General features: G+C 34.7%; 1 protein-coding gene across 10 annotated transcripts in view; it reads right to left on the bottom strand.

The window, feature by feature from the left end:
• The window catches only part of PPFIA2 (PTPRF interacting protein alpha 2), a 335497-nt gene that overhangs the window by 225387 nt on the left and 95501 nt on the right, over nucleotides 1-14609 (bottom strand). For 3 of the 10 annotated variants that reach the window (XM_040558440.1, XM_040558447.1, XM_040558457.1), the window contains exon 1: nucleotides 4148-4548. The exons of the other annotated variants lie outside the window; for them this stretch is intronic. In XM_040558440.1, coding sequence (XP_040414374.1) covers nucleotides 4148-4228 — 81 coding nt within the window. In that variant the 5' untranslated portion in view covers nucleotides 4229-4548. Of the gene's footprint in view, nucleotides 1-4147; nucleotides 4549-14609 lie in introns of those variants that run through there. 10 annotated transcript variants of the gene reach the window in all.

Here is a 14609-nt window from a genome sequence, read left to right as displayed (position 1 = left end):
ACTGCTGATTTGAAAGCTAAAGATCTAGCAGGATCAATAGATCCTGTGTACTGCAGAAATCTGAATGTTTGTCTCTCTTCTGTGCATGTCTGCTTCTTAAGTTCTGCCTATTTGCAACCCCTTGTTAGCCCTCATTTAGGTCTGTGCTTAGATCTGTGCATTAGATGTGTGCATACCTTAATAATGGAAAATTACAGGAGTTAAAGATACTGTTCACAAACATTTTATTTTTTTCTAAACTAAAAAATATTTCCTCTTTTAAGAAGAAGCTTAAACAGATTTTTTTTTTTTTAAATTTCAAATTCTGTTGGAATAAATTTTATGTAGAATGTGAAGATAATTTCAATGTTTAGAAGTAGTGCAAATTAGTATTCACATATATTACTGTAGACAACAAATATAATTAAACCAAAAAATTTTACCACATATGACAAACACCAGCATAAAGTTGCATTTAAATGATCAAAGCAGTATTATCCAACTTCCAAAACAGAAATATGAAATTTTAAAATTAATTTCTTTTGTGCTATGCATTTATAAAAATGCAACAACCCTCAATGATCTAAAAAAAAGCTTGATTAAAGAATATTTTTTCAGTACATCAATGTTTCCCATTTCATAACCAACAACATAGTTGAAAATCTTACTTTTCTAATCCAGACTGTTCCACCTGCATCATTATTTTATGGAAATAATCACTGAATACGTGACATACAAGACCAACCAAAGAGCAAGTCAATGTTACTACTTGGACTTTGATGTTTACAACTTTGATCAAAGATATATGCTCACTGCTAGCAAACTAATTTTCCACATACAATAGCAGAAATACTATCTTTTATCAAGCCTGAAGACAAAAAGAAAGAAAAGTACTGTTTTCTTTTATATAACTGCAGAAGTCTGCCAAGGTTGGCACAAGCATACTGAGATGAAATAAAGAGATATTGAAATACAAAGCACTAAATTTTTGCATTGCCTTGGTTCTTATAAAATTAAATCATTTTCATAACAGTGTTACAACTCTTTCTTTTCATACAGCATATAATTTCTTTATATGACCTCCTCTCATACAGTTTTCTATTTTAATTGCTTTAATCAAGCATAGTCTAAAGATCAAAGCTTGAGTTTGTTTTAATTATAACAGGTGGTTCAGTAAATAAACTAACCCAAATCAGGCTTTTAACATTTGCAGAATTTCATGGCAGATTCCATAAGCAGAACAAAGGTGCTAGTAATTTCATAATATTACACAGATAGTCACAGATATCTATGCAATTTTCAAATTCAATACCTTTTCTGAACACTAGGTGTCCAGGAGAAAACAGAAGCTAGTAATACAAAATGGGAGAGAAGGGGAAAGCAAAACACTTATTAATTCATCCTCTAACACTGCAGATGAAAATGTAATTTTAAATGTTGCAATTAGCTGTTGAGAAATTCCTTGTTAATTTAATCTAATAAAAAAAGGTCTGTCTCAGGCAAGAAAATGTCTGAATTTGCAAATTTATGGCAGACTTCTAATCTCAATTAATTCTCACCTATAAACTCACTTTATAAAGATGATCATAAGGCATACTATTCAAAGCATTTGAATAAGAGCTAAATAAGTACTCAAAAGCTTGCACAGATAACCACTGTTATGATCCTCCCCAGTCCAAGAGTTCTGCTAGATGCATTGGCCTGCAGAGGCCAATTTGGTTTTATTTCCTAAGAACATCAGTGAAATGACAGTAATAAATATACAACTTGTGCACATGCTTTAGGTTTCTTTCAACACCATTTTTGCTGTTGAGGGAATTAATATGCTGTGCTTTTGAATCAATGTATGATTAATTCAGCAGTTTAAGCATTTGTTATCCTCCATCAGTCAGAGTTCAGGTCCTTATCTCACTTATTTTGTATAGGTTCAGTTTTGAACACGTCATACATTGGCTTCACTAGATTTTCATGTATTTAGAATAAATACCAGCACATACATTTCAAATTAAGAACCATTAAACTGGCCAATAACTTTGCAAACTATTTCAATGAAAGAATCTCTGTCTCAAAAGAGATTATAATTTAGCATATAGACACCATAGAGTAAGTAGGCAAGAAAGCAAAAGGTGAAAGTAGTTTAAAACAGACCAAAGCAATTGAGTCACATGAAGTCCTTCTCAGTAAAAGGACCTACTCAGCAAAGACTGAAGTAACTTAAGAGAGGAAGAGAAGATACCAGAGGAATGATGGTTGAAAGCATGGAAGGACATAGGAGGCTAAGGCAAGAACTGGGAAGTTGGTTCATATATCTTTCTTTTTACTGCACAGATGAAAACAAATATATATATAAAATAAAAAATATACAACATATATATATAAAATACATATTTTAAAAGGCCATCACAGGAAAATATAATCTTTTTTTTTTTTTTTTTAAATTGTCAGAGATTCTTTTAGCACTAATGACACCGAGTTGTTCTAGTGCACAGACTGTACTAAAATATTGGCTTTACATTCCAAATGTAAATTTAACTCTACATTGCTTGTTAAGGTGTCCAAAATGCAAGAGAAAATTAGGCTATATTTCCTTTTATTTATTGTCCTCTCCACCTAAAAATCAGTGCAACAAATTATTTTTAAATGAAATATTTTTATGTGGGATAATGTCTACAGAAATTATAGAGATTACTAGTAACAACAATACATACTATAAAAAAAATATATTTCAAATTGTTACTGTTTAGTTTCATAAAGTACCACATAATAAAACAGTCAATTTGGTATCACAACCAAGCATCCTAATTTTAGTGACTCTTTCAACTTGACACACTCAGAAAGAATACCTGATGTCAAGAACTGTTTTTAAGAGCATAGCTACAGGAGGCTGTACACAATATTTAGATGTCAGTGTGTGAAAAAAGTAGTCATGCTGTAGTGGAACAGGCCTGGGGCATTCATGTCTCTGAATCACTGCCAGGATCAGCAGATCGTCACTGTTAGGAGGATGCCACTCTTTCTGCACAGCCCTCAACTATCATTTGACATCACTGTAAGAAGGGCAAGACAGCACAATTAAAAACAATAGATTAAAAGAAGACAAGAATGAAATGCAGTTATTTGATCCAAAGAATGGGATGCCTGTATTTTATGAAAGAAGTTTGCTATGTATTTTATGATCAACTTTTAATTGCCTCATATTGTTAGCATACACAGCATGTGCTGAATATTAAAGATATTGCTCTACAATAGCATAAAATAAGCAAAAAGACAGAACTTATACACATGACCAGGAATGGGAAGATTATTTAAATCCTAACTGTATCACAGGCTGAGCTGGAAAAGCTATTGCCACTTTAACTAATGGAGTATTTGAATTGCCATGCAGGGCCAGAATGCTATAACGGGCAGCTGTGGGGGGCAGGGTGGCAGAGGCTTTTTTATTGCAAAATCTTCATGTAGGTTTATATATTTTTTCCAGAGCTGACACACTGAAGATTTATTTTAATTAAAAGCAATGGAAAGGTGAGTGTGATTAGAATGGTTTGCACACTAAATTTAGAGCATATAATACATTTTTACCTTTGGCTAAACACACAAGATTATTTACTTGAATGAGGTGAAACTTGACGTAAAACTAGGAACCTTAATAATCCTAACAATAGATTCTGCTATTCTATCTCTTGCACATGTACGATGGCTACCCAAGTGAATCAAACTAAGCATCAGCTAACATGAAACTACATTCAGGGTTAATATAAAAAATCCAGACAGGTACAACATCCAAAGGTTTTAAAATATTTTTTATATAAATTTGGAATTTCTGATAATGCCAAGGCAGTGTTCATCAGAACTAACAGCAAGACTGAGTGTAGGTCTGTCTAAGGAACTATAAATCTAATAAATCTTGAGACAATAATATTATTGGGAAATAGAATCAATAGCAAAATCATTTTGAATGTGATATAGTATTCATTTATGAACAATTTACATGCTGATTATGTGAAGGCAGCAAATTTACTGTGATAATATTGATATCTTACATATTGTCTTCTGCCAAGAAAAAACAATTAACACATAAGCTTCTTAACCTATTAGCTACTCTTACTCAAAGTTTACCCATCACTAAGTACCACAAAAGATCTGTTCAGTTTTATTAAAGTTCACTTACCTGAAAAGTATAAAACCGGGTCCCATTAGGAGGATGCACTTTAGGAGAGGCAGAGACAGTGTTCATATCCGAGAATATCATTTCTGGTCACACACACAATACAATCCACAGACAGCTACAGATGCAGAGTAGAGTGCTAAGCTCAGAGATAAATCCTTTCACACATTTAGGGAGGCAATTGTACAAAATGTAGTCTGCCCCATCCGTTCAGATGTACAACGACAGCATTTCGAATTCCCCACTCCTACATCTGTGAGCTAAACTGTAAGGTCATCGCTCCCTGACCTTTAGCTCAGCCAGCTCTTCAAAATATGCACAATGCATAAAAATTAGAAATGCCGAAGAAAAGAGAGCTAGAACCTACAGTACGTGGAGCTTGTGCAGGATCTGGCAATGCTCTGGACCTGCCCATCTGTTCTCAGTGATAATCACCTCCCTCCACCACAGCCTTGCAAAGTGATTATGCTAAGCATCCCAGTTAACCAATAAGACACAGTTTCATTTCAAGCAAGCATGCACAGTGAAAAACAGAGGACCTCTTCTGACTAACCTGAAGCATGCCTCATGTTCAGTTTATAGCTGTATTTGATAAGAATGATAATTTTAATGTTTCAGTTGTCGACAGTTATGTTAACACATACTAACTTGCTTTAAATAACACAAAAGGTTTTTGTTTCAACTGTCTTGCTTAGATAAAAGAAAGAGCATATTGCTCTCTAAAATGATGGGTTTTATATTTTTTATTTTTTTTGATACTACGTGGAAAATAAGATTTTTTTTTGAGAAATAAGAGTTACAATCAGTTCAGATGTAATATACATTGCAAATCCCTCTTTTTTCATTCTTTTGTAATTCTTTTTTCCCATCTCCAACTCACTCTCTCTTTAGGAAAGGTTTACCTAACATTACTAAATATAAAGTTGAAATTTTATTCTGAGACTTAATGTTCTTCATGAAGTTACAGACCTACAGCTTAGCTTATTAACTTTACACAGTATGTTTTTACACCTGCACTGAACATCCAAAAAGCATTTACTGCATTTTATTTTTTTTTCAAACACACATCATTTGAACCACATGAAGACATTAAAAAAGAAATATTCAAAGAATATGACACTTTTTAGCAAACAAACAAACAAACAAAAAAACAAAGTAATCCATTTGCTAAAATGGCACACTAGTAGAGTTTTAGTAAAGGATAAAAAATCTAAAGAGGTTAGAAAATTAATTTTACAGGTTTTATCAAGCAGCTTGCATTTTATTCATAAGTTTTAAAAGGGAGACAGAAACCACTTAAGAAATTGTTTTCAAAATGAAACTTGTCAAAAAACTGATGAATTGCCAGGCTGCCTGTTTTTTATTCTGTATTATCTTAATGCTTTTACCAACTGAAGATAATGCAGTTTCTAAAGTAAAATGACTGTGAAAGAGGTTAGGATAGCTTCAGAGATGTCTGTCTCTTTAAATGTGTATGCCTGTGTGGTGCATGGAACAATTATTTTATTTTGCAGGCCAAAGAGAAAAAAAATCCTCTTAGATCCTAGTAATGTCTAACATTTTCTTATAATTACCATGATATTACTTCCAAAACATTTGCAGGATCAAAGGAAAACTACTGTCTGTAACATTTTCTTGAGAACTTGATTTCACATTGCAGACTGTACTCCCCTTTTTGGTTTCTCTTCCAGAAGATCTAGATGCTGGTATTAGCAAAGGGGTCCCTCAACTGGTCAAAGCAAAGATACCAGATTTTTGGTAATCTGAGCATAGGACCTTTTATTCTGAGTGGACTCTTTCTTCTTTATAATCTACCCACCAAACATGCAGTGCAATGAATAGAGTTTACTTCAAGGACACTTAAGATCATTTGTTCTGAATGACCAGAGAAATTTACCTATTTGTTTCCTCACCAAGTCCATAGTTTGAGGAAAGATGAGCAAAAATCCATGTATAGTTCTCCAATAGACAAATAACTAAATTACTAAATTAATTAAATACTATCATTACTAAATGACTTTACCTGTTAATTTGAACTTCTCTTGCTTCACCTTTCACAACTTTTTATTCTCCTTTCTACCAGTGATATTGGAAACTCCCATCTTGGCTTTTGCTAAACTTTAATCTAGCTCATTTTTTAATAAAAAGGTTTTGTCAACATCTTTAAGAAATGATCAATACTGAAGTCAAAGATGAGCACTCTAGTGACAGCTTCAATATTGCCTTCAACAATCATAATGTTATTGCTCTTGTTGGACTTGCTCGCTCCCTATTTACTTGTCAAGGACTGCCTAGCTTCTAACAGCAGCTTTCCACTGGGAGCTCTTGTCTTGTTTGGATCTCTGTCCACTATGACTTATCTGCCCATTATTTTCAAGAAATTACTGCTTTTCAAAATACTGTCCCCTATCTTTTATCTGTTGTTTTGGCTTTCCTAATTAAACAATGGAATTTTCACTCAAAATAAAGTAAACTACCTTTAAGTTCAAATAAATACATCTTCTTAGCTAATCAGTATAGATCTGGAGAGGAGGCAACCATCATTTCTGTTCTCTGTCTGCACTAACTTTTACCTCTCATGAAAAAGTGAACAGTAATGACTATATGTTTTTATTTGGCTCATACCAAAACAGGCTGACACCATGGTTTTGCAGGACCCTCATGGAATCAGAGCACAGTTTCAATGTAACACCCAAACAGCTTGGAAAATTTTATGCAAAACTATTTGTTTTGTTGTTGCTGTTGTTGTTTTTGTTTTTGTTTGGAAGACATGAAAACAGCCTCTTCACAGGAATGTGTTAGATGTTAGGTAAATTTGGTAAGAAAAGATGACCTGATGCATGGCAGAATGCATCATAGTTACCAACTATGCTCATAGTTACCAACAGAGACAGCTACATTTTAGAAAAGCCATCAGCCTCAAAGCTGGAATTCAGCAATGTCCTTGGAAGAAAAAGGTGAAAGCAGGTCTCCCTTGTCTAACTGAATGCCACAAATACTGAGCTAAGTATCAAGCAACCCAGCCTGAAAGTGAGCAGAAAGTGGAACAGAATAAAGGAAACTGAATGGATCCAACAGGACAAACAGAGAGAGACCTGTGGACCACGACTCCAGTTCAGTGGTAGAAGTGCTCACAAAGGAACTCAAATAATTGCTCCAATGAGTCTTCCAATGAATGGTTTAACTATTCCATGAGGTGAAGGAGTTTTAGTAGAGGGAAAAAAAAACACATCTCCGATATGAAAAGAAAATAAACCCAACATCCATAATAGGTATGAGAAATAGCAATGAATTCTCCAAAATGTCTCCAGTTCCAATTATTTTTGAATGTAAGTGTTATGAAACTCTTAGTCTATATTATATGTGCTATATTGACTGCACATTTTAATTAGATACCCCTCTCAAAAACCTTCATATTGGTATATATATATTTTTAACTAGCATTCTTTTTTGATGTGTAATCTACTGGTTTATGTATATATATATGTGCAAATACATATTTACATGTACCAGCATACATCTGCTATAAAAATAGTATATAAAAATAGATTACACTTTAAAATAGGAAGAACATATCTAGCTATTATATGAAGTACTTTGAAAATTCAGGCACACTGATACAAAAACTTACATCTAATATTGTAGAGACAAAATAAACATTTTTAATTGGCAAACAAATGTTTTTTAATATGCTAGAGCTTGTGAGGTATAGTTTGTTTTCAGAATATGTAGTACTGAAAACCAGATGTTTTGAGTTAAGATTTAAATCACCAGTTTTTATTAAATTAGATGAGTAATTATCCAGAAACATGGACTTTATATCACATACTGTTCTCATTTCTGTCTTTATCAGGGAAAACCATGTTAAAGAAACATGCCTTCCTCCAAGAGCAGTGACAGTGTGTGATTCTCAGAACATTAGAGAGCTTTCAAATCAAACTTAATCCTCACCACTTTTGTGTCACAGAGTGGAAGAAACCCAACTAAGTTTCCAAAATCTACAATACTGTACTTGATTTGATGTTCCTTTAAGATCTGCTTATTGTTGTAGACATCAATGTAGAGGGAGTATCATATGACATATCACTCAACTGGCTAAGATTCCCTGAATTTGCTTTAAACAGAGAACTGATAATATTTAAAGGGTTCTGATCTCCAGCTATTAACAACAGAAAAGATGTTAATTCTTTACCACAGATCAGAGAAAAGATATTCCAACTGCATATTGAATTAAAATAACTATGTTCATAAAGCCAGACATCACATCTAATTGCTCTCCATATCCAAATTAATTTATGTTTCCTTTTAGCTCATTTAATGAAGTTGCACACCAAACGTATTTATAGTTTTCCACAAAACAAAACATAACACAACACAAAATATATTATCCAACAACTAAGAATGTATAAAACCACACATACCTAGTTTCAGAAAACTAACTTCTCCCAGCTGGTAAAGCTCCCAGAAGATGAAGTGGGAGAGAGAGTTCAGAAAAATGAAACACAGTACAAGGAGGTTTTTGGTCCCTTTCATCTTTCTGCTACAAACAGAAAATCCATTTGGATTTAAAGATTTTTAGAAATAGATCAGCTTACACTGATAGGCAAAGCCTGCTACTCATCCTGTTTCTGCAATTGAGAATTGATTATCAACATTTTCCGTTACGGTCCTGCATTGCTTTGTATTTTGAATATACAAATAGCCATGATTGTACAGGCGAGTGTGTCTTACAAGTGCTGGTACCAAATCAGTATGAACTTATGAGCCCTATTGTAACCTCAAACATCAGGATTTATGTAACTTATGAAGACAAGTACACTGCAGAACAAAATCTCTTTTATTAGTTGTATAAACTATATGCCAGCAACAGTTAAAGATAAAACGTGTAGTCCTAACAAGTTTATTCCATACAATGGTTACCCTTTCAAGCACAAGAACAATAATGAAGCTTTCAGAGGAAATGCAAATATGAATGCAATTTCTTTGTTGCATACACTGGGACATTTTACTAAGTACTGCAATTATTTTGAAAAAAAAAAAACACCACATAGCACTTTCTTCAACCAACGTCAAACTTTCATAACTATTTATCTTATAAATAGCAAACTGTAGAATTCATTTTTGAACACTATCCCTATAAAAAGTCAAATTAAAATCACTAATTCAAATATCTAAGTGAGTTTATGAATAAAGGAGCTAACCTGCAGTACATTTGCTAGTGGTGCAAACTGTATTTGGAGATCAGTAATGAGCGGAGTACCCCAGGGGTCAATACTGGGTCCAGCTCTGTTTAACGTCTTCATTAATGATCTCAACAATTGGACAGAATGTACCCTTAGTTTTTTGTTGATGGCATGAAACTACAGGGAGTGGGTGATTAACTGAAGGGTCATGATGACATCCGGAGGGACCTGGAGAGACTGGAGAAATGGGCAAATAAGAACCTTATGAAGTTCAGAAAGGAGAAATGCAGAGTTCTGGACCTGGGAAGGAACAAACTCGGGCACTGGTACATGCTAGGGGTCAGCCAGCTGGAAATCAGCTCTGCAGAAAAGTACCTTGGGGTCCTGGTGGGCACCAAGTTGAACAAGAGACAGCAATGTGCCCTTGTTGTTAAGAAGTTTAACAGTATCCTGGGCTTCTTTAGTCGAAGTATTGCCAGCAAGTCAAGGGAGGTGATCCATCCCCTCTACTCAGCACTGGTGAAGCTGCTCCTGAAATACTATGTCCAGCTCTGAGCTCCTCAGTGCATGACAGCCATGGGCATACTGGAGAGAGCCCAATATAGGGCCACAAAGATGACGAAGGGACTTTCCTCTCCTATGAGGAAAGTCCTAGAGAGCCATGACTCTTGAGCCTAGAGAAGAGAAGGCTCAGGGACTTATCAATGTATACAAATACCTAAAGGAAGGATACCAAGAGGACTGAGCCAGGCCTTTTTCAGTGGTGCCCAGCAATAGGCAATACAAACTGAAACACAGAAGGTTCTTCCTGAACATCAGGAAGCACTTTACTGTATGAGTGACTGAGGACTGACTGGCACAGGCTGCTAAGAGAGATTGTGGAGTCTGCCTCCTTGGAGATCTTCAAAAGCTTCCTGGACGTGGTCCTTGGCAACCTGGGAGGTTGGACCAGATGACCTCCAGAGATCCATCCAACCTCAATCATTCTGTGATTCTGTGAACCTACCAAGTAGGCAGTCCATAATCAACAATCATCAAATATAGCTACAATGCAGATGAATCCCAAAGACAAAATGCCTGATTTTTCAATCTGTTTGCTTGGACATAAGCAAGACTTCCTTTCCTTTTGAACATTGTGGGCTGGTAATTGTTGACCACATGGTAGTGGCCTACAATATCCTGGTCATCACAGGTGTGAGAAGTTATTTCTCACACTCTCAAGAATTATTGATACATAGTTGTATATCTGACTTCCTTTCCACATGGTTCAGCAAAACTGGGATGAAATATCCAAACTACCATTCTGTATTCCTTGACACAATTCAACTCGTCACAATTCAACTCAACACAATTCAAAACTGGATCTGTTTCCTCAAAACAACTTGACCATCAGTAAATCAAAATTATACAAAGAAAGTTTGCTAGGTAACTGAAATGAGCCTGATATAAACACAGTTTTTTATCTATTTTTAAGTTATGTGTTGACGACAGTGACTCAGTGAGTGAATCAAAAAGAGAAACTGAATGAAAACATAATGCTTGAATATTGAGGAAAGCATTCCGTTCATCCAGCATAACATGAAGGTGGAAGGAAGAAATGAAAGAAAACAACAAAAAATGAGGGAAGATTTATCTCTGTTCCTCTAAGTTCTATCCTACTTCTCCATGACTCTGGCTTCAACTGCCAAAATCACAGATACTCAGGTATACTTAGTACACAATCTGTGGTCTCTGCCATTTACTTTTGATGCCAAGAATGACTTTGTTTCTGTGTTGTGGCATTATTTCATATTTCATGAAAAAGTCTAGAGGCTCTTTAGAATTAGACAACTTTTTTTGGAAAATCATAGCAGTGATTGCGTTTATGGGTATTTTAAATAAAATTCTAGTCAAATCTAAAATTAACACTTGATGAATCAAGACAAAAACCTCCAAAATAATGTGATTCCAGATGGTAGCAAAGAAATAATGAAAACAGTCAGCTTGTTATTTCACCCTGCATCATATCACTTAGGTATCACTTTCACTATTTACATCCTTTAAGTTGTTTATATTATAACGTTATACAGAGTGGTATCAGTGTGCTTGGCAAAATAAGAGTCGTTTCTTACAAGTAAATGCAGAATCTAAATCACATAGATACTGCAAGGCATCACAGTACATTAAGGATGAGTGAAATTATGAGAGAACATAAGAGATGATAATCATTGCCTATGTATCATCCTCAGCAGAGAGGCTTTTTCTTTTTAAGTGAACATCTTATACTAGGTGCCTCATCATGAGTTTAAAAATAGGACGAGGGCCTATGATGGAAAAATAAAAGAAGTTATAAATTTCAGATAAGGCATTAAATCACTGTGACTTAGCACAGCTCACTACAAATAGATACCCTTTCTAACCTGCCTCTCATCCCTTCAAAAATACTCTTAAATTCTTTTTCCTAAAAGTAGTATCTTATTCATTTTCATTGTATTTATTTGTATTGATTCTGCAATCTTTACATACACTGAGATGTATCCTGTTCCACAAGTAAAAAAAAACTGTCCAGAGAGTAAATTACTAATGAAAATGAGTAGCAGAATTATATCTAGAAGACAAAAGCTGTCAGGCAAGCTTGTGCAAAGGCAATTGTCTTAGTCATTTATTTCTATTTCTGCTCCATCTGGAAGATATCTGTTGTCTTAACAAGTGAGGCATGCAAGTTGTTAAACTGGTCCTTTGAGTAAGAACTTAGGGAACTGAATCAAAAACTAAAACTGACAACTGATAGTTACATTTAAAGAATATGAACTATGGATATCAGTAGCCCTTTGCAAAAGAAGGTCTGTTTTGGGGGTGTTTTTTTTTTTTTTTCTTACTCAATTAAAAATTTCATAGTTTTTTCATTGTGCCAGTGAACACATTTCTATGGATGTGAACATAAGCTGGAGAAACTTGAATATCCAGAATAAAACCATTAAACTGCATACTTCTTTCACATAGAGCAATAACTGAAATATTGCTGATATTCTAGTAAAGTTCCAAAGAGTAGATTTACCTTAGTAGTTTTTTCATCTGAAACTAACTGGGTAGCTAAGTAGACTATCAATTCTGAATTTGAGTACAACTACTGGAATTTGAATCTGCTGAGGGACTGTTAAGGGGAGTAACAATACATACAGTCATACTTCCAAAAGCAGTTACTAGTTTGGGTGTTTAATTAAGACTCTTTTCATCTAATTTGCAGGGATGCTCAGCCTTTGAATAGCCCCTCTATGTCGCTTCAGCCCTGTTGATGCTGGTATATGCCATTTTGAACATCAGATCTCACTGTTAAGACCACAGCAGACTGAGCAAGTTTGAAAATGTCAGACCTGTCGCTCCAAATATATTTACAAAATTCAGTCTTCTACAGACGATGCAAAATTCCCACTTACAGCCAAAGTAAAGACAATCAATCAAATCTTCCAACGCATTTTTTCTTCAAGTACATACCACAAATCAGTAATAAAATATTAGCTTGAAAAGACTTCAAGACTTTGCTATAGTGCACATTGCTTTATTGTCATACAGCCTTATAAAGATAAGTGGCCATGGCTGAAAGCATAAACAGTGTATCTCCTGAAAATGTATTTTATTTCTTCTGTGCTTGTCCTTAACCTCTTGATACCATTTTCACTTTCAAAAGTGCAGTGGGAGTGTTTGTGTACTAATACTTTCTAAAATCATCTTTCCTTCAATACAGAAAAGATATAGGATTATAAAACAATCAGGCAACACTGTCCTGAGGCCAAATGGCTGTTCCAGCCATTGACTCACCAGACTTTCATTTCTTCTTACACACTATTACAAAAATATAGGACTATCCAGCAACTGCAAACCTAGTAAGTACAAGCAAACATAGCATTTTATGGAAAGAAAACTATGATATACAAATACAATTGAAAGACACTTTTTCAGTGCTAGGAATTGTGAATTCAAATACAAGTAAATACTTTGAATGTTTTATTTCCTTTATAATTCAGACTTGTGCAATCACAGTATATGTTATGCTGATTAGTGGTGATTTAATTAATCGGATTTTCGATTATTATCTTTCAGAAAATCCTGAAAGAAGATCGGTAAGCCAACAATACAAAAACACCACTTCCCTAACCTTTGGATTGAATTGCTTCACAACATGCTAAGTGTGCAAATATAGTCCCAAAAAGTACTTGTTAGACCTTCTGTGACATAATCTTCACAATAGCCATCTTTACTCTTTATTAAACCTGTTTAAAAAGAAAAACAACAACAAACAAGATAAGACATTTATTTATAGGACATAGGAGAAATAAAAGGATTTTTAATTTCCTTTCTGCGTTCAACAGGATGACATGAAAAGGGAAGATTTTTTTTTCCTTCAATATTCATCATGCAAGTGACTAAGCAGCATTATTCAGGATTTATCTTGCCATGCATCTAAAAAGTGCCATACACTTACAAGTGTAATATATATGTCCTTAAGCATTCTTATTGCTTAATCTATGTTTTTAGTTAGAAAATCAAGATGAACAGCAATCAATAACTGACAAATGTGTATACCAATATTAAGTGAAGTAAGAACTGTTGTTAAAGATCATAGTCTAAAAACACTTACTTGGGCTGGATGGTCAGGAAAAATAGCTACTTTAAAGAAAAAGTAGTCAAACCTAAATTAAATAGTGTGATACTGACACAATATTACTTTCATCCTTATTCAAAATCTTGTCCCTTCTGCACTGGATGTTGTCCCTTCTGCATCAGATGATGACTTCCTGTTATTCTGAACTCAAAGCTCATTTAGAAAATGCTGAAAGGCTAGTGGCAAGACTATAAAGATGCTAGATCCAAAGAAGAACATTATTCATTGATGGAGAACGTCAGGGATGGGAACCTCAGGGCGGGAACCTGAGGATTTTGTGGCTGCTCCTGAGTAAGGCCTACATCCCCACAGTGAATGCTCCATTGCCAATGTACATAAGGTAGATTTTCCAATTCTCTCATTCAAGGAAGCAAAGGTAGCAATGAACACCAGCATCTTCTGGTGGGCTGTATCTGCAGTGTAAGTGTCAGTGTCTCTCCGCATTACCACAGGCTCCCTTTAAAGCCAATATGATAGGCACATTCAAGGGGCACTGCTTCTGACCTATTTTAGATGTCTATTTTAGTTTGAGATGAATCACACCACAGAGGTGGGAGGCAGTAAAACAGAAATGCCTACACTGTAGATGTCTGAAGTTAGGTGCAGTGAATCCTACCCTGGGAACCTGAACTGAATGTCA

The sequence above is a fragment of the Cygnus olor genome, chromosome 1 (assembly GCF_009769625.2).
Source record: "Cygnus olor isolate bCygOlo1 chromosome 1, bCygOlo1.pri.v2, whole genome shotgun sequence".
In the NCBI taxonomy this organism is placed as follows: Eukaryota; Metazoa; Chordata; class Aves; order Anseriformes; family Anatidae; genus Cygnus; species Cygnus olor.
Note: the sequence above shows the minus strand (reverse complement) of the source record. Positions and strands in the feature narration are given on the sequence as shown.